The sequence below is a fragment of the Eublepharis macularius genome, chromosome 1 (assembly GCF_028583425.1).
Source record: "Eublepharis macularius isolate TG4126 chromosome 1, MPM_Emac_v1.0, whole genome shotgun sequence".
In the NCBI taxonomy this organism is placed as follows: Eukaryota; Metazoa; Chordata; class Lepidosauria; order Squamata; family Eublepharidae; genus Eublepharis; species Eublepharis macularius.
The window spans coordinates 38,752,576-38,773,819 of NC_072790.1; the positions used below are offsets into that span (position 1 = coordinate 38,752,576).

Sequence of the window (21,244 nt, forward strand, 5' to 3'; positions counted from 1 at the left end):
TTTTTTTTCTATAATGGGCTTATTTATTGTTAATGAAAATTTAAATGGTGTCTCAATTTGCCAGAATCAAAGAAGAAGAGGGGGAGGGGGGCTCCAGAGGAAGGGACTGAGGAAAGATGAAAGGGAAAAGAACACTAATATTCTAAATGGTGGCATGGTTTTCATTCAAAAGCAGTGAACAGTAGGAGTAATATGAATATGCAAACTGGAAGCACATTTGAAATTAAATAAGAGAAGGGGTGTACAAGAAAGAACACATGTTCTTTCAACCTATTCTTTTCTTCCCCTTGAGAATATCTTTGTTGGTTTAAAAAAAAGAAGAGAGAAATATCAGTTTGCTAGCTGCTACATGCTTGAGGCAGACTTTTTACAATGTTTAATTTTACCACCATGGCTTGTATATCTGGAATTGGACAGTCAAATTTGACAATGAATAAGCAGTTTTCTAAACATGCACTACAAGTTTGCATGAAGATACAATCATGTCTCTTATCTGGCACAAATAGTAACAACTAAGTGGAATGAATGATGAGTGCCTATGAAACTGAGCAAATGTTTAGGCCTGTTTGCTTGGGGGTATGGGGAGGGGTATCACGGCAATCTCTCTTCAGGGTTTAGTACGCTGATTAGCTGTTGTTTTGCCAGCCACTCCCTATACTCAAAGTTGCCAATGGGGGTAAAGAAAGTACTGTCAATATTAAAAAGGCTGAAGTGGTCTGACTTTCAGCTGATATAGCCCTTGAAGTTCCCCAAATCCTTCCATAAAACCTTTGAGATGTTAAGCTCTGTGTCTCTTGAGCCAAGACAGAGTAAAATTCAGAGTTAGCTCCATTCTTCCTTCTAGCCATTGTCTCTGTTTATTTACTTCACAAAAAAATGAAGGAATCAATTCTGGATTCTTTGATGCCTCTCTGCTTGCTTCAGGTATACAGAAAGTGTAATGCCTTTTCTGTTATTGTTCAATGACCATAAGCAGAGTATCAAAGGTAATCCAAACATGGCAAGCCAATACTTCTAACCGTGTCCGATCTGCCATAATTGCATGTGTGGGTAAAGGATCCCTAGTCTCACATGGAGATATGGTTATTCTAATCTCCTCTGCCCTAGTCAAACGCTAAAAATCCTCTGCACGATCACGTGGGCAGCTTTCCCAGATGATGCTTTTGTATTATAGAAGGCATTTCCCCTTAAGCTCTGCCTCCTAGCAGTGCCGGCATGATAATGCAGTTGGCATTTCACCACTTCCTTGTAGTCCTGTTTCCACCATCTTCACTTCTTCATCATTGTGGCCGTTAGGACTTCATCTATTTCTGGAAGCGACAACATTTCCTATTTTAATGTCTTCCGTTTAAAGTCTTGGATTAATACTTAAATGGATCGAAGCCATTACAAAAGTTCCTTCTAAACCAAGGTTGATTGTTAACACTCTATATTCTGCCCCTAAATCTTCATTCTCATGTCAAAACAGAACATTTGATGGTACAGGTTGAAAAGCCTATCCTGGAGTTTAAGTGCCAAAAACACCAAGTTTTCTTCTTGTGAGACTCTTCTCAATACCTTCATTTATTTACTTCATTTATACCATTTTTTTCTTTGTAGTGGGACCCCAAAGCAGCTTACAACATTCTCCCTCCCCCTGTTTTATCCCCGCAACAACTCTGGCTGTTTCCACACGCTCTTAAAGGGACAGCTCACTCACAGAACGCTGGGAGCATTTCCTCAGGAATCCCGACATCTCCATTTTAACAACAACAAAAACAACATTTGATTTATATACCACCCTTCAGGACAACTTAATGCCCACTCAGAGCGGTTTACAAAGTATGCTATTATTATCTCCACAACAATAATCACCCTGTGAGGTGGGTGGGGCTGAGAGAGCTCCCAGAAGCTGTGACTGACCCAAGATCACCCAGCTGGTTTCAAGTGGAGCTATGGAAGTATGGCTCTGACCATGGTTTGGATGGGAGACCATCTGGGGGTGGTATGTAAACTGTGCCAGGAATCCTTGTAAAGAAGGTGCAATACAAACAAACACAACACTATACATCTGAACTCAAGGAGTTGGTTATTAACAGTGTGTCTGATCACAGGAATTAGAGATGTGCCCTTAATGTCAGCTACTGATACCTAATATCTCTTCTACAACCACTATCTAGGAAACTATATGTGATAGTGTAGCCCATGTCTCTATTCACAGCAGTGCCTATATTTAACAAGCATACTATTATGATGACCACACTGCTGGGATCATATATCACATTCAAGGTTCTGTCTACCAAGTGGGCCTCCCTTGTACAGGCACACTAGGAGTACAAACAGGGGGACCCAAAGTAGGAGAGGCATCTACTACCATAGGTAGTACCAATAAAATGTTGCAGAAAAACACTGGAAGATCAAAACCTGCCTCTTCAAGCTCTCCAAAACCATCTCCAGCCATGCTGGAAACATCTATTGCGCCACAAGGCCAAATGCGAGAAATTAACTGTTTTGATTTTTAGATGAGTATGGTTGATGCTAGTGTTTCTGAATCCAAGCTCTTGGAAACCATCACAAACAAGTTTGGTAACAAAGCTTGGAGTTGCTTATGTCCATGTTTTCCATGGAGAGCCAGTGTGGCGTAGGGGTTAGTGGCAGATTAGGATCTGGAAGACCCAGGTTCAAATCCCTACTCTGCCATGGAATTTCACTGGGTGACCTTGGGCCCATTACGCACTCTCAGCCGAACCTACCTCATAGGGTTGTTTGAGGATAAAATGGAGGAGAGCAGAGGAATGCAAGCTGCTTTGTGTCCCCATTGAGAGATAAATCATGCAGACAGGAAGGCAGGTAGACAAACAGATAGACATAGGTAAAACATCCAGTTTGCTGAGAATTGACCCATATGCATCCTATTGCATATTGTGTGGAATTTGTAACAAAAGTGAAAAGTGTTAAATAGGTGAAGAAGAAATATGGAGAACAGTTCTCTCTGAACTGTGTATAGGTTCACTTCTCAAAAACTGAAGCGTGTATATACGGAGTCAATTATTTGCATGTGTCAGGGACTGATGTGTGGTAACATTATCATTGCAAAACTGTATGTTAAGAGATTCTTAGCATTTTGCAAATTTAACAAAGGAAGGCTCTTCTTTTTGGGATCTAGTATGAAAACTGTCAGCTGAGGTGGTCCAACACAGAGATGTTTCACTGCAAGTGCAGATTAGATGAAGCTAGGTGTTGGATTCGGCACAAAATTTCTGCTTGTGCTAGGGCTCCTGCAAGAAAAAAACATGGTAGTCAATTGCACTAAGTCAAACTTATTGTATCTCCACTTGCATTTCTGCTTGCACAAAATTCTGTACTATACATTTCTGGGCCCTATAATATATAGGTCCTGACCTGGATGGCCAAGGTCAGCTTGATCTCTTCAGATCACAGAAGATAAGCAGAGTCGGCCCTGGTTAGTACTTGGATGGGAGACCACCAAGGAAGTCCAAGGTTGCTATGAAGAGGCAGGAAATGGCACACCACCTCTATTTGTCTCTTGCCTTGAAAATCCCTTTATTTCAACTTGTAGTAGTATTAAAGAAAATGGCTATAAAATGTTATATAGATGGTATTTAACACCGAAAAAATTAGCCATAGCTAGTAAACAGCTGTCTAATAAGTGTTGGAAGTGTAAGGAGCATGAAGGTTCTCTATTTCATATGTGGTGGACTTGTGGCAAGGCTAGAGACTTTTGGGCTAGAATATGTGCTGAGATGTCTTTAATACTCCAGTATAATGTCGTTAAAAATCCAGAAATGTTGCTGTTATCTTTACATGTGGAAGACGTTAATAGAAATGATAGGATATTATTGTACTATATGATAACAGCGGCAATAATATTATATGCACAATACTGGAAGAGTGAAGAAACACCTGAAATTGAAGAATGGATACGAAAACTGTTGTACATGGCTGAAATGGACAAATTAACGAGAAAACTGAAAGATCAAGATCCAAAGGGATTTTTCGAAGATTGGAAGAAAATGAGAAAGTACTTAGAAAGAAAATGGGATGTTAAAGGACAATTGTGGTCTTTTGAAGTATATTAAATAAGATATACTTTAGATCTTTACCAGTAGTAACAGATTAATAATTATAGTGTAGGAATATGATCAGAAAATGGGGGGTTGGAGTGCTGTTGGAAGTCAACATTGTAAAGGGGGAGGGGAGGGGGTGGGGAACATATACTTGTGGGAATTGAAAAGAAATGTAGTTGCTTTTAATTTGATTGTATGTTAACCCATCCAATAAAATTTAATTAAAAAAAGAAAAAAAAGAAAACCTCTTTAGGGATTGCCATAAGGTGGTTGCGACTTGATGGCATTTTCCACCACCACAATATAGCGGGCGCCAGGTGTTTGCACAAGACGTTGTGCAAACAATCCATTTATGTTTCTGCTTGCGTGTCATTGGATTCAAGCCTAGGATTGAAAGCTCACAAAGTATGCCTATGCCCTAAGAATGTTCTTCACTCTACGTTTTATGGAAGTGCTTCTTTTGTGGGAATTGTGGAATATGTGAAAACATATGTACTAACAGTGTGAAAACAGAAGAGCCTATAATTCAAATACAGTCTGCAAAATTCTTCTGACGGGAGTTTGGCTGGAGCAATGAAAGCTACCATCGGTAGCCTAGTGGATGAGAATGTGAAATGAAAAAAATCCTCAATTCAAATCCCAGCTCAGCCACGGACTCACTTGGTGGTTCTGGGCATGGCATTTTTCTCTCACTCCAAGGCTCCAATTCTGTATTATGGAATTAATAATACTGCTCTATTGCACAGGGATGTTTTGAGCTTGACGGAGAGAATACAGCATTTTTTAGATGTTATGTCCCCACATACTGGGAGGGTGGCAACCACACGTACCAGAAGCACTCTCCTGATACGCTGATATGCACAGTCACCGTATTGTCTGAACAGGATCACTGGATATATTTTGCAAGCTTCAGTGAATAGTAACTGATCACTGGATTTCTCAGGGTTCTGGTTTGTGCATACCAAAGCTCTCAGGTAAAATACGTGAGGTGCTTTTGTTCAGGCAACATGGTGACCATGCATGCTCTAGATATGCGTGGACATAATATCTGAAAAGGGCTTACATGTGAAGTGCTTTATAATACTTGAAATGTGCTATATACAGTCTAATTAACAGTACAATAATGAATCTCCCAATAGTATGAAATGATCATTTTTATCTTTGCAGACTCCTTGCAAGTTAGTTCTCTTTTTCTTGTTCTTCATGCCAACTTCTTAGCAGTTTGCATTTCTCTCTTCTCACAATCTCATCATTAACTGCTAGAGAAATGTTCTAACTCTGCAGCTCCCGCAGAGTGGGAAAGGAACTCTGCAATATCGACTCTCTGACTGTATCTTTCTGAACACATATCATTCCGCCCCCCCCCCTAGCCCTGTCCTCTTAATTTCTCTCTGTCTAAGTTAGCAGTTTTTATGAGTGAATGCTTTAATTTATTTCTGTTATAAAGCTTTTGCACCATCATTATCTGGGGCTTATATACCATACCTTTGCTATCTTATACATTATTCAGAGAACAGTTTGCAGAAAAGGAACTTAGGAAAAATAAAACTGGATTGGGTCAAGCTTGTCTTCTCTTTAGGTGGCCCACATGACAATTGATATTTTTAAACCAATTGCCCTTTCTCTTTCTTCCAAAGTTCTTTTGGTGCACAGGGAGTGTGTATGTGTGTAGTGTGTGTGTAGTGTGTGTAGCTGAAGTATCCTGGCCATGTGAACGTTTTAATGATATTAAAATTAGCACAATATTGTCAGAAGTGTGTTTTTAACATTAGGGATCACTTTAAAAGCTTCTGTTCAATTGCACATATAGTACACCGAGGTGCTTATAATAAACCAAAGCAATCACAACTTAAAAAGGCTGTATAGTCTAGATGCATACTCTTTTGCATTCTTGCTTCTCATAATTCAGTCTGTAGAAAGCAGAACAATAATTATAGCAGAGAGTTTACGAAATCCCCGTCAGGACAAGGCCGTTTCCAGACGGCTTACCTGGCTCCAGAACGTTGCGCCATCTTGTGGGGAAAACGCGAAATATCGCGTTTTCTCGCGCGAGTTTTGCGCGACGTCGCATGACGTCGCGCAAAACTCGCGCGAGAAAACGCGATATTTCGCGTTTTCCCCACAAGATGGCGCAACGTTCCGGAGCCAGGTAAGCCGTCTGGAAACGGCCCAACTTAGCCTTCCCTGCAGATGGGGAAGGAACTGAAATTGTGAAAAGAGCCTGTTTTCCTGATGGATAAGCATGCATAACAGGTTTTCAATGAACGAAAGCCTTATATTAAGACAGCCTGAAAAATATTTTAATGCTAATTGGGACAGAGCATTCTTCCTTGGAGAGCACTGGTGTAGCATAGTGGAGAAGAGACCTGGCTACAAATCACCAAGTTCCCATTCCAAATCTCAAGTCTGCAATTAACTTATCAGAAGTCTAAGGCTGGATTCAGACATATTACTTAAACACAGCTAAACAGAAAAAGGAAAGAAAAACTCTTGGAAAACTGCTAGCTGCCAGGCTCGCATGCATTCGGCCATTTTTTAAAAATTCAGTCTTGCCCAATTCCAGCTGTCCCACATGGCTTTTTAAAATGTAGGTTCCATGATCTCCAGCAGAGCCCTTTCTGGTGGTCAAAGAGGAACCCCTCTATCCTTTCTAAGCAGCAGAAGAATTGTTTGGCTCTAACCCATGGTTAAAAATGAACTCTGGTAACCTGTAATGTACTAATGCTGGTGCATGGGTTAGTCAGTCCGCTCCCCACTAGTCAGGATTCTAAGCCTGTATTACTATGATGATGAATGGTTCTCATTAACCTTCACATCTGCATTTGTACAAGTAACTGGACGAAGTGAGATTTTCTGTGCAGGGAGTGAAGGGGAGGAACAAGAAGTGCACACGAGCCATCTTTGTGGACATTTTTACTTAACTACAGTTAAATAAGTTAAGTTGGCTCGCGGAGACTTATGGATCCAATTGGTTTCCAGAATGCTCTGCGGGAACTGATGCTCCATGGCAGTTCATTGGATGAGCTGGTGGAGGACTGGCAGGGCCGGCTCTCTGAGGCCATAGAAGAAATCGCTCCCTATCATCCTCTTTGCCCCCGTAATTGCCGAGCCCCTTGGTATACAGAGGAGCTACGGCGACGAAAACGGGAACTAAGACAACTTGAGCACGTGTGGCGACGATCTCGCGACGATGAAACAAGAACAACTTATAGGTTGCTTATGAAATCCTACGAGATGGCAGTGAAAGCTGCAAAGAAGGAATTTTAAGCAGCTTCCATTGCATCAGCTGGCTCATGCCTGGCTAAATTGTTCCATGTGGTACATTCATTGGTCTCTCTTGCAGGTGGAGACCATAAAAATTTGAATTTGGCCATAAACTGTGAGGTTTTTGCGAGCTTTTTTGTTGATAAAATCCTGTCTCTCTGCCATGATTTACCGGCCACAGTTGATACAGTATGTGAACTAGAGGCCCCTTGGCCGTCTTCGGGGGCGATATTTGATCACTTCGGCCCTGTTTCTGGGATAGGATTCTGTGGGATATGAGGCCTACCACATGCCTCCTGGGTCTGGCCAGGAGGGCTTGCTACAATAAGAAACACTTCTACAGATATGCGAGAAGCAAATGCAAAGTAAAAGAGGCAACTGGACCACTGTTGGGAGTAGATGGAGAAATTCTGATGCAGGACAGAGAAAAAGAAGACAGGCTTAATGACTTTTTTGCCTCTGTTTTCTCCCTGAAGAACTCAGGCACATCTAGAGATAGTAGAAAATGTGACAGGACATCTGAGTGGCTAGTTGACATTGACAGAGAGGTTGTGGAGAGGCATCTGGCTGCACTGGATGAATACAAATCCCCTGGGCCAGATGGGGTGCACACAAGAGTGCTGAAAGAACTTTCTAGAGAACTTGCAGAACCCCTGTCCATCATCTTCAAGGCCTCCTGGAAGACTGGGGATGTGGCACAAGATTGGAGAAGAGCGAATGTTATCCCAATCTTTAAGAAAGGGAAGAAGGATGACCCGAGAAACTACAGGCCGGTCAGTCTGACTTCTGTTGCTGGGAAGATATTAGAACAGATTTTAAAGGGATCAATCTGTAAGCATCTGCAGGACCGCTCAGTGATCCGGGGAAGTCAGCATGGTTTTGTCCCTAACAGATTTTGCCAGACCAACCGGGTTTCCTTCTTTGATCGAGTGACCAGCTTACTGGATCAGGGGAACTCTGTTGATGTGATTTATCTGGATTTCAGTAAAGCTTTTAATAAGGTCCCTCATGACATTCTGATGGGCAAACTGGAAGACTGTGGACTGGACTATAGGACAGTTCGGTGGATAGGGAACTGGTTAGAGGACTGCACCCAAAGAGTGGTGGTCAATGGCGTTTCATCAGATTGCAGGGAGGTGTCCAGTGGGCTGCCGCAGGGCTCGGTTTTGGGCCCGGTACTTTTCAATATTTTTATCAATGATCTGGATGAAGGAGTGGAAGGGCTGCTCATTAAATTTGCTGATGATACCAAATTGGGAGGAGTAGCAAACACCCAAGAAGATAGAATTAAAATTCAACAAGACCTGAATACTCTGGAGAAGTGGGCAGCTGTGAACAGGATGCAATTCAACAAAGACAAGTGCACAGTATTACATCTGGGCAACAAAAATGGGAAGCACAAATACTGGATGGGGGATACACTTCTGGGCAGTAGTATACATGAAAGAGATCTTGGAGTAAGAGTGGACAGTCAACTAAATATGAGCAGTCAGTGCTAGGCGGAGCCCCCTGGCTGGTTGATTACAGGATATGCCCTCCCCACTAGCAACACCCCCATTTAGTAAACAGTCCCTGCTACGATGCTCTGGAGATGGGTAAAGGTTCGTCGGTTGGATTTTGTGCTGCTATGTATATATATATATTAAATTGTGTACATTTGGATGTTTTTAGGGTTTTAATTGGTATTAACTATCTAATGTATTTTAAACTGTATATGGTTGTAATCCGCCCTGAGCCTGCTGGTGTGGGGAGGGCAGAATATAAATTGAACATAAATAAAGAAATAAAATAAATAAATAACTAGGAGGCTCCAATTAATAAGGTGCGAGCAGGAGCATGAACGTCACTTCCATCCTACAGTAGCTCCATTGGCTACCTATCAGTTACCATGTTCAGTTCAAAGTATTGGTTATTACATACAAAGCTCTTCATGGCTTTGGTCCGGCATACCTACGGGACCGCCTCCCTCTATGGCAGTTTCTCTCATCTGAACAGGGTTTCCTCCAGGTGCCAGGCTGCACACGGGTGAAATCAACAGCAGCCTGTACATGGGCTTTCTCTGTGGTGGCCCCTATCCTGTGGAATGACCTGCCTGAGGAGATCAGGAGAACCCCCACTCTCCTGGATTTCCACAAACAATGCAAAACTGAACTATTCAAAAAGGCTTTTTACTCAAATGGGAGGGCTGTATTGTAGGGATGGGGTCTCAGATGCTTTGCTAATGAGTTAAGGTCCATAGATTTCATCACTATATTGCCTTACATATTATCTGTTGCTTTAAATATATATGTCTATGTACCACCTGTGCTCCATGTTGTCTAATGTCAGTCCTAGAATTGATTATGTTCTGTTTTAATATTTTTTCTATTCTGTATTGGATTCTTGTTAATACTATGTCTTTTAAACATATCTATTTATCCTATGGCATTGTTTATGGAAATGTCCTTGATATTGTATTGAAATGTACTTGATATTGATTGTACTAATCTCATGCTGTGTAATCCTCCTTGAGTCTCAGTGAGAAAGGCGGACTATAAATGACAAATAAAATTACACACACACACACACACACACACACACACAGCCCTTTGAAATTCTAAAGCACTATTTAAATGATTTTTGGTTTTTTAAAGTAAAGTTATGTTTGTTTGATACTTCACCATTGAATTAATTTTTTTAAATCTGATGTTAGCCACCTCAAAAACTGTATTGTCAAAAAGTGGGGAAGACATTACAAACAGGAACGTATTTAAAAAATAAACACCAACACTAGTTTGCCTTAACCACCAGTGTACACTAGTATACTTAATGTACAGTGTACACTAGTACGCTTAATGTACAGTGCACACTAGTACACTTAATGAGGTGTATGGCTTAGAGTGACCTGAAATAGCACTGGGGGTGTCCTTTGTATTGGACTAGAACCAGCCTGCACATGCAGAATATAAAGAATAACTTTTATGCAAGATCTGGTGCAACATCTAGTGCCCCTCTTTACAGTGCCTAGATATTGGTTGCACAAGAACTTGTGCAAGCAGAAATGCAACTGGGAATACAGAAAGTCTTGCTTAACAATGTATTTGAGTCAGAGCAGCAGGACAAATACTTGCCCGCGATGCTTTAGGCCGTTCTTGGTCTGTAAGGCACCTTCCAACTCTATGATTCTATTTGAAACAATGCTTCATTTTCAGACAATACATAACTTAAGTCATCTCTGAATCAATGGAGAAAAATTTACCTCTCCACGTGATCGACATTTCCTGCTACACCAAGGCCTCCAATGGTATAAATTTTCCCATCATACACCAGGCTGTTGTGCCGACACCGTGGGACTGTCATTCGGGAAACGAGGTTCCAGTTATCAAGTAGAGACATGTAACACCAGACGTCAGACAGGGTGACTCCAGCCTCCATGCCGCCTGCCCCAAATATATGGGAGGGGAAAGAAAAGACTAAAGTTACTTGGGACGGAAAAGTTATTCTTTGGATATACTGCAATGCAATCCTGTTGTAATATAATAACAACTTCCAAATGGTACTTGACTAATTAAAATAAATCACCCTCAATAGCAAGCATCTGTTCAGTTGCTGCTGTTCGGTGTCATTTATTCATGCATCCCAAAGGGTATTTTTTGTAAAAGGCTGTCATGATGTCAGACAAGGAAGGACATTTACATACGGGAGCGTGCCCGACCAATATTCATAAATAACCTAAAGTCTATTCTCTTACACATGCAACTGGTATAAAAAGACTGAGCAGCTTGCTCGAAGCCTCCAGTCTGAAATCTTAAAAGCCTTATCTTGCAGAGGCAAGAAATGCAGAGAGAGAGAGAGAGAGAATTCAGGGCAGACTAGGAATGTAAAACTGTGAATGTGGCAAAACAGGGGTTTTCAAAATGTGTGTGTATGTGTATGTGTATATGTATGAGATTAGCACACACAGAAGACAGCAAACCTGGGTTTATTGATATGCAAAGTTATTGTTATGCAAAGTGTGAAATGGTTTACATAGAGGCCAAAATAAAATCAGAGGAGCTTCTAAGGTTAAACACTAATAAATGGAGATCACTTTTGTAATATTTCCATTGCAGAAACTGGTGAGATGTGGTCTTTACCACAATGTGCTTTTTACTACAATGGCTATCCTGGTGCATTTCAAAGCATGGGGGGGTGATGGTGGTGGAGCCGAGCGTTATGTTAATAAAATGACATTTCAGTACTTCTCCATCCAGTACATATCTGAGAGAAGAAACTGTTTGACAAAGCTAGCAAGAGAGTTACAGTTCATTTCTGACAAGAGATTTTCAAAAAGGGATGAGAGCGAACCTTCTTGTAAGCGAATATGGTAAGTGTAGGTCAGATATGCAGTAGCTCAGAAACCCATCATTTAGATACTGCTCTAGCCAATGTTTTACACACTGTGTAGCAGTAGCAAGGGGAAGTTCTTCACACGCTTGATGGGGTGTCGAACCTATCCTTTGCACGTTACAAGTGTCGAATGCACTGGGGAGGAAATCTGAGCCGAAGTGAAATGGAGAGTGATAAAAGGAAGTATCTCCTCGCCAGGCAAGCTGGAATACATTCATCCTTGTTTGGCCTGACATGCAGAACAGTTTTCAAACAGAATAACCTCCTTCCCCTCCCTGAATCTTTCTGCTCACCTGAGAGATAGACGTTGTCTCCAGCACTCACCACGCTAAAAAACTCCCGATCATAAAAGGGCAGGCTGGCCAGGGGGTACCATTTGTTGTTTTGAGGATTGAAGCATGTTACTGCTGTTAAGGCTCGTTGATTCATGCCAATCATCTGTCGGCCTCCAACCAGGACAATTACTTCAGCCACACCTACAATGCAAATTTACCAAAACGTGCTTCAGTAAGACAAGGAACATAGTCATTAGTCTGTGCTCAGGAAAGAAAATACTTGTCCCAAACACACTCATTATCCTAAAGCCTCATTTAAACTCTTATTTTCAAAGTGTATTCGGTTAGTCTCTCTCTACTGCTATCTTGCATCATTGGGTAAAGACTTTTTTGTTTCGTTTGATATACTCTCAATGACCCTCTTCTCTGTTCTTGGTGTTGCGTTTTTTTAAATTGAATTATTTTTTACTGTCTTAAATTTAAATTGTTTAAAATGTTTAACATTTTTTAAACGTTTTGATGTTCACTGCCTCGGGGACCCTATTTGGGTAGAAAGGTAGCATACAAATGTTTTTGATAAATAAAACATGAATTTGAACATGCTAGATGTGGGAATGCACTGAAGTGTGTTAAAATATAGTTCTTTATTGCTGTTAATGGAATAAAAGGTAAAAGCAGTCCCTTGTGCAAGCGCCGAGTCATTACTGACCCATGGGGGGACGTCGCATCACGATGTTTTCTTGGCAGACTTTTTGTTACGGGGTGGTTTGTCATCACCTTCCCCAGTCATCTACACTTTACCCCCAGGAACCTGGGTACTCATTTTACCGACCTCGGAAGAATAGAAGGCTGAGTTGACCTTGAGCCGGCTACTTGAACCCGGCTTCCGCCAGGATCGAACTCAGGTTGTGAGCAGAGCTTGGGCTGCAATACTGCAGCTTACCACTCTGCGCCACGGGGCTCTTTATTGCTGTTTGTGGGATAGGCGTTTCTTTGGAAGTTTTTCTAACTAAAACTGAGTAATTAGAACTGGGGGGCAGGATTTCAACAATCCTCCAGGGAGCCTTCCTCCACCCTAACGGGGCTTCAAGTAGTTCTTACTCGTATGGAAGAATTACTTAAGTTGGAGGAAGCATCCTTATACTGGAGGAAGTATGCTCCAGTGGGGTGGTACAACAGAGGTAACAGGACCCACCCCATTATTAGAATAAACATGGCATAATTTTGGAAAGGAACTGTAGTTTCTTTTCAGCATTCCTCTTTATCCAACAATTATGTCCTATTCAATTTCTCTAATCTTGAAAGATATGACATCACGATGAAGATTTGGATGCAAAAGCAAAGCTATGTACAGAATGTAGTAAAAGTGGAATAAGAGACATGTGGCAAAATCCAATGAAACCCAAATGAAAGTCAATTCAAAAGTTCTTGCAGTTGTTTTTACCACTGCATACCACATAAACAAGAAAAACCCCCTACATAAAGTAAAGGAGGGATAAAAAAATCCCTGAATATTGCTTAATAAACAGCAACTCTTGTAACATTACTACTTTATGTTACTTATCAATGTTTTACCAAGACAAATGAGATTTCTTTTAAAAAATGTAGACCAGATGATTTTGTTTGTCGTGTTCCATTTTTGTTTCTGCTCTTCTCTTAAGAATATTTTTGTAACTGGCAGAACTGATCAAAAGGAGCCATAGTTCAATGTAACATTAATGTGGCACTTAATTCAAATTCAACTTTTAAAGACTATTTAAAAAACATAAGAAGAGCTCTGATGGACCCCCCCCCCAGTCCAGCATTCTGCTTCACACAGTGGCAAACCAGTTGCCCAGGAGGGCCAACAAACAAGGCACACCGGCCAAGACCTTCCTCTGATGTTGCTTCCTAGCCACCAGTATTTAGAGGCTAACTGCCTCTGAACGTAGAGGTGCCGTTGGTCACCAAGGCCATTGGTGGACCTATACTCCACGAATCTGCCTAATCTCCTTCTAAAGCAATCTCTGCCTGTGGCCATCACGAAGGCCTTTGGCAGTGCATTTACAATTTAATTATTCATTGAGTAAGCAAGTATTTCCTTTTATTTGTCCTGAATATATCAACTTCTCTTGGTGTCCCTGAATTCTAGTATGATAGCAGGGACGGGGGAGAGAAATAAATTCTCTTTATCCATGTTCTGTACTGCCATGCATAATTTTATAACATTTATCATGTCCTTCCCTTAATTGTCTTTTTTCTAAATGGAAAAGTCCTAGACCTTCTTGCTTTTCCTCATAGGAAAGGTACTCCTGCCCTTAACATTACTTCATTCACTTTAGCACTCTCCAGCAAGACTGACTTTATGTTACAAATGCAGCCACTGAAAATTCCCTTCTGCATGAAAGGGGCCTCAACACCGGGGACACAATATAAATCAAGTGAATTGCTCAGGATGTCCTCACGTTCACACTATTGCCCTCAAGTAAAGTGTGCCAGAGCAGGGAATTCTCTCCTTCCCTCCCCCACACACAATTCATAGCTTATAAATGCAATACAGAATTCTTAATAAGTAGAAAGTACTTTTTCAGTGACAATACTTGCTGCACTGTGATGTGAGTCTGAGTGTGCAAATAGAACATGTACTGTCCCCTTCCCGTACACTCTACTTGATTTTTCACTGCTCACTGAACTGCACACAGTCACTCTAAAGGAACATCAGGTACTTCTTCAGGTATTTCAGATAATTCCATTTTCAGATCATATAGACTCTATGTCACCACAATACCAGCCTGCCTATCCAGTGCAATTTTATCCAGTGCTTCCTCCAAGAGCTCACTATGGTATACATGATTTGCTGCTCCTCATTTTGCCCTCTCAGATACTTTGTGAGGTAATTGAGGCTGAAGAGAGTGAGTAGTCCAAGGCTACCCAGTAGGGGGCAACCAGTTGGAGATAAGGGGCATGGACATGGGGGGCTTGCCATTGGAGACATCATGATGTCACTTCTGGGAAAAACCTGGAAGTGACATCAGTCCTCTCTAGGAATGGCTGGAGAGTAGAGTTTTCCCCAGAAGTGAGGTCATGCTGTCAAGCTAATGGCCATGTCTTGTTTATTTTTCTCCCTCTGCTGTTCCACTTTGACTTTGTTTTCTTTCTAAATGGAGAGAAAAGTAGGACATAAATAAATAAAATCAAAAAATAAATGCATAAATGCATTGTCCAGACCAGTGGTGGGAAACAGGAGGTTAATAGGGGATCCCCCACTGGGGGTTTGGCAAACCTACTACTTGGTAAAGTGGCTAATTCCAGATGAGGGAATTCCTGAAGATTTCCAGGTGGTTGCTGGGAAGATCAGAGTTTGGGGAGGATTCAGGTGGAATGGTATTCCATAAAGTCTACCGTTCTGAAGTTGCTGTTTCCTCCAGGGGACCTGACCTGTGCCCTGGAGACCAGCTGTAATTCCGAAACACCAGACCCCATCCTGAGGTTGAAGCTGATAACCCTCCACAGGGAACTTCCTGGAAGGGTAAGGGATTTGGTCTCCTCGATCCTAGTCTACATTGACTCATACATTTGCTTTTCTGTAGTCAGGTTTTTGCAGCTTGCCAGAGGCCGTGTAACTATTCTATCCACAGCAAATTCAGCCCTTTTCATACAATATAACTCCTCCAAGCCAGATCTCTGCACACTTCCACTAATTCATTGGAACATGTAGAAACGAAATTTTCACTTGGAATATTGTAGTAGAGTATTTGTGAATAAGAGATGAATTTTCAAAATGATTCAAGCATATTAGTCTCTATTTTAGAGATTTATTTCCCCCATTTTAGGGGTTCTGTTTCCAAAAGTAGCTTACCCTTAGGTATAAAATTAAAAAAAAATAAAACAATGGTATTAAATGAATGTTCAAATTGCATTCTTAGGCTAAGTATTCTAGAATTAATGTCACACACGCATTCCGTTTCTCACCATCTTTAATATGAATTTGAATAATGACCATATTTAATGGACTAAAAGGATGAGCGATGTGCTCCAAAAGATAACTAAGCCATGAAAAATGATGTTGTGAACATCTTTAGATGCTAATGTGACATAACATTTGCATCTATTTCTAAGAAAATACATGTCACCTTCTGACCTCCACTTTGCAAATTTCATCCCATACGCATTTTCCTTCAGAAAGCAGACAAAGCGATTTCTCCTCCTGTATTACATTTTTACATATCTTAAGAGATGAGGAATGGTTTCAAAAGCCGCAGTAATCTTATGTCCTTGGTGGAGATGACTATTCACTATATATATCCCCTGCATCTTTTTTCACTTCATGCAGTGTTTTCAACTTCCAACATAAATGGCACTGGACAAAGCTGTCCTGTTTAAGAGTCCAATGCAACTAACTGCCCAAGCGGATATGAAAACATATAGGTAACAAAGGGATTGTTGTTTTCAAAAAAAAAAAATGCAGGAAAATCTCATTACCTGGGCCAGATATAATGTGATAATAATAAATGATCTCAAGAGGGCATTGCGCATATTATGATACCCTCAAAGGATTTAAAGACCCTTTGTGAGTATATGAACAGTTCCACATAATTGGACTTCGACCTACAAAAATAATCACTCCTTTCCCCTTATCCCTGGAAAATTACTTTTTCCTAATCAACAAGCTTCTGAAAATGGTTTTGCATTACACCTACAATTTTATCTGCAAACATTAAATAGGCACTTTTCAGAAATCCTTTTGACCGATAAACCATTAGCCACCCCTCCAGCTAAAGAGTCAGAAAGTGGGTTGTTATTGAAAAATCCTGTGTGTTTCATCTTTCTGGTATGTTCCCTGATTAGACACTGTCTCCACAAAATGAAAAGGATGCAACTTGACATATAATTTTATATACTATATGCATCAGTAGCAATTTCTGGGCTTTTTGATTTTGCTGGCTGGATGAAGCAGCACTGGAAAGCATTCTGTATTCCTTCCACATGCAAATCTATCTAAACCTGATACAGGAATTCATGCTCTTGTCCAATATAATAGGTATAAGAGGGCTGAGCATTGCTATGACATACACCAGTGTTTCTTAACCTTTTTGGCACCGTAACCCCTTGACCTAGCCATCAAAATTGTAATTATCCCACCCTTATAAATGACAAATATGATATATTTAATTCTCATCATTTGTCCAACCCACTGTTTTAAAATATTAGCATGGATCCTAAACTTGGCTTATATTTGAGCCCCGCATTGTACATCAGCTCATTGGATGTCAGTTGTTTTATATGAGCAGAAGCTCCAAGTGCAGACAAGTGCCTCTGCAACACAGTGCGAGCTAAAGAAAGGTTTAGCATTCGAGCCATAGCAATCACCTTGGTAAACAAAGTTGAAATACACGAAAAAAAAAACAGATAAAAGTATCAGAGTGTGATGGCTGAAATTGCTTCTTCTTGATGGGGCGTGAGATGCAAGGTTTTGTCACAGGTCATGAACAAGTTGCAATCTATTCTTTGCCTCGGTTTTAAAGGTTCCATTATAGCAAAGCCAGCCTCACAGGTCTGCATTGAGGCAAACGGAGTTGAGGATATTTTAGAGCTCTTGGTATTCACCACCCACTTTTTGCCAAAAGGTTACTAAGCCAGAATCCCAAGACTCTGATTTCAGCATGTTGCCTTCACACAGAGCACGGAACCCTACTATTGCTGTGACATCCTCATCTTTGAGGACTTCTTCTACCACGTTCATCTTCCATGTATACATCTCTCAGTGTTCCAATGACGGACTGTGTCAGGGCTTTTTTTCTGGGAAAAGAGGTGGTGGAACTCAGTGGGTTGCCCTCGAAGAAAATGGTCACATGGCTGGTGGCCCCGCCCCCTGATCTCCAGACAGAGGGGAGTCTAGATTGCCCTACGCACCGCTCAGCGGCGCGGAGGGCAATCGAAACTCCCCTCTGTCTGGAGATCAGGGGGCGGGGCCACCAGCCATGTGACCATTTTCAAGAGGTTCCGGAAATCCGTTCCCCCACGTTCCCCCTGAAAAAAAGCCCTGGACTGTGTTATGGAAAGTAAATGCAAAGCAATGTCAGCAAACTGACTCTTCCCCTTGGGTCATCTTAAGTACAGTTGTCGATTCTGAGAGTAGGGAGAAATCATCACCTTGGTCTCTATACAGGACCTTGTGAAGGAAGCTGGCAACTGTGTCTTGAGTTATGAAAACATTCATCATATTTACTTGTAGTGAGAAGTTCAGCTGACTGATCTCTTAAAAGTTCTGCAAGACTGGCCAGCTTCAGAATGAGTGTATGTTCCATCATCTGAAATTCTTAGGTTCCCTTTCTGGGAACATGGAGATTTTTCTCTCCGTTCCAACACACAGCTGCAAGACTTTCCCTCCATGTAAACTGGCAAATGACTGTATAGAATAGGAGTACAGGGAAAGTGGCCCCAACCCCTTCATAGAATACTTTTTAAAAGCTGATCTTTTTTGCACTGCTTTGCATATGATTAACAAGTTTAACAGGCTTAGACTAGCCACCAATGAGACTAGTATGGTGTAGTGGCGAGAGTGTCAGACTAGGATCTTTGAAACATGGGTTCGAATCTCCACTCCACCATGGAAGTTTGCTGGGTGACCTTGGGCCAGTAATAAACTCTCAGCCCAACCTACCTCATGTGGTTGTTGTGAGGATAAAATGGAAAAAGTGCAAATGTTGTAAACTGTTGTCCGATGCGACAGCCCACATCGGACTTGGAAGGGCTGGTCCCCCCTTCCCACAGAGCTGAGGCCTGTCCATGAGCCTCCCTCCCTCCCTTGAGCCCACTTATTGAGGCCAGCATGACTGCAGGCCTCTGTGACGGATGACCACCAGCGGAGAGGAGGAATAAGATGGAGCAACCCCCCTCTCCTACTCCAGCTCTGAGGCAGAGAGAAGAACCCCCAAGGGTGGTGCAGCACGGCGGACCCACAGGCTGGCATAGCGGGCACAGTGGAGGTAGACAGCCGTTTTGCAGAAAAGTGGGATATAAATGAAATGCCTTCATAGCCAAAGCAGAGGGAACATGGCACAGAGGAAATGCATCTGCTTAGCATGCAGAGGATCCCAGGTTCAATCCTTGGCATCTCCAATTAAAGACTCAGGTACTAGTAGTAGGAGATATGAAAGTCCTATGTTTGAGACCCTGGAAAGCTGCTTCCAGTCTGACTAGACAGTACTGACTACTTTGATTCAGGCAGCTTCACGTGTGTTCAACGTGAATGTGGCATGGGAGGGACCTACATCACAAATGCATGGTACCTAGACTGAATGCCAGTTGACAGCATCTTGTTGGTGCACACGCCAATTAACTTCACCCAGACCAGTGCGTTGTGGCCAATGAAATCCTCCAACTTCCATAAGCGTATCTTTTCGGTGATTACTTGTGCTCAGCATTTCAGAAAACAGATAACCTCCCTCACAGGTTACAATAGTTACAGTAGCCTTTCAAGTTGTGTGAGTACACAGGCAATTGAAAATAAGAGGCAATGTTTGTTGATTGTGTCATCTGAAGTGCCGAGCAGGGCTTGTTTTAATTTCTGCAATTATTTCATTCAAAAAGGTCTTTGTTCTCAAGAGGTCATTCGGAAGTGAGAACAGATCCATTTTCCTCGCTTCCTGGTCCCCAAGGATAAAACTCACTGCTTCTTCTAGACATGGCATGACAGGATCTTTTCCAATTGTATGGGACTTCTTACATTCAGCAAGCAATAGAAGGCATCAAGAACAGCTTCGCTTGTCAGAGCAAAGTGTCCAGTGGAATCCATATGGGAAGATTTCAGAATGTCCTCCTTTGTTTTAAAGAATTCAGTATATTTTCTGGCAAACTCTACAAACTGATCAAAATGGGTGGGGTTCATTTGCTGGGTTTCGTGCTCTCTGCACTAAGAACTTTATTGCAAAGAATGCATTAAGAATTTTCAGTGGACAGCAACAACATCTGTGAAGCCTCACTGTAAAAAAAATACTTCCTTGAATGACAAGTTTCATTCCTGAAGCCATGATGGTCATGTCCAGTTGCCTATGTTTATAACACTTCCATCTCCCTCTGCTATTCCTAACCTCTCGGTTAAAGGTTGTATCCTATGTACCTAAACTCAAAGTTTGGATTCAGGGTTGGCCCAGGCCAGCTCATAGAAAAAGAGAAAAAAGGAATTAACACGTAATAAATTGGAATGCTTCCGGAGCAACCTGCAGGCCTTTAAGCACATTGCAACAAAGAAGGCCTCTGCTGTCTGCTAAATGTTATCCACGGGGTATACGTATGTGTATGTTCACATGAACAGATATAAGGACTCACATTTAATGATTTGTTTAAATTGAAAATATTTGCTACATCATAACGAGTATGTATAAATTACACTGTCTTGACTAAGGGCAGTTTTGAAATGTTTCAAGATACTTCCGAAGGAGATCTTCAGTACCAGGTAGAACTGGAATACACAAGCACAAAACTTTCGCCTCTCAGCCTGCATCTGATTTGTGATGATGAATATGCTCACGGTCTCTATAGACTCTGGCTCAGGAGGAATCCATGTCAAAAAACCTGAAGTAATACTACAGGGCACCTGCCTGGGCAATCTGCTACTCTAACTATATCTTGGAAGTGCCAGAGAGAGAGAGAGAGAGAGAGAGAGAGAGAGAGAGAGAGAGAGAGAGAGAGAGAGAGAGAGGTTTAATCTTGCATCCATATGCAGACAATAAACAGCCTGATCTGTCCAGTCAACAGCTGCAGAAAATGATAGCTTCCAGAGTTTTCCTCTCTGAAACAAACTGTGTCTTTACCTGCTGATAGCCTGGGCCGGGTTCTCGGAGTCTGCATCTCTTGTCGGGCGTGCGGCAACATGTGATAACGCTTTGCTTCGTTCACTAGATCCCGGCAAGCCTCTGAAGACTTTATCAACTCCTCGTTGTCAACAACATTTAGCAGATAACTGGGATGAATGAAAGGTAGGCGGACCACTGCCAGCAACTCAGCCGCATACTGGAAAAGAACACATGGCAACAGTTTCACACCACTGGACTCTCGGAGACTCTGCTTTTCTTCCCCCAGACCCAGCCTTCTACAATATGACATTTAAATTGACCCAAGCCACATTTTTCTCAATAGAACTAAAATGTTCCCTAGTTATGTCCTCCACCCTTTTCTCTTCCCCGTATCATAGTTTCTGCTCAGATGAAGACTATACCTGGGCAGTTTTAATTATTCTTGGGACCCAGGCAAAATTCGGGACGGGGCCCCAGAATCACTGCCACCATC

General features: G+C 41.7%; 1 protein-coding gene across 1 annotated transcript in view; it reads right to left on the reverse strand.

Annotated features, from left to right (window-relative positions):
• Positions 1-21,244, reverse strand: part of KLHL29 (kelch like family member 29) — a 529,196-nt gene that overhangs the window by 42,958 nt on the left and 464,994 nt on the right. Inside the window, exons 9-11 of the mRNA XM_054992668.1 lie at positions 20,770-20,968; positions 11,993-12,175; positions 10,570-10,750 (exon numbers count right to left, since the gene is read on the reverse strand). Of these exons, the coding sequence (XP_054848643.1) occupies positions 10,570-10,750; positions 11,993-12,175; positions 20,770-20,968 (563 nt within the window). The remainder of the gene's footprint in view (positions 1-10,569; positions 10,751-11,992; positions 12,176-20,769; positions 20,969-21,244) is intronic.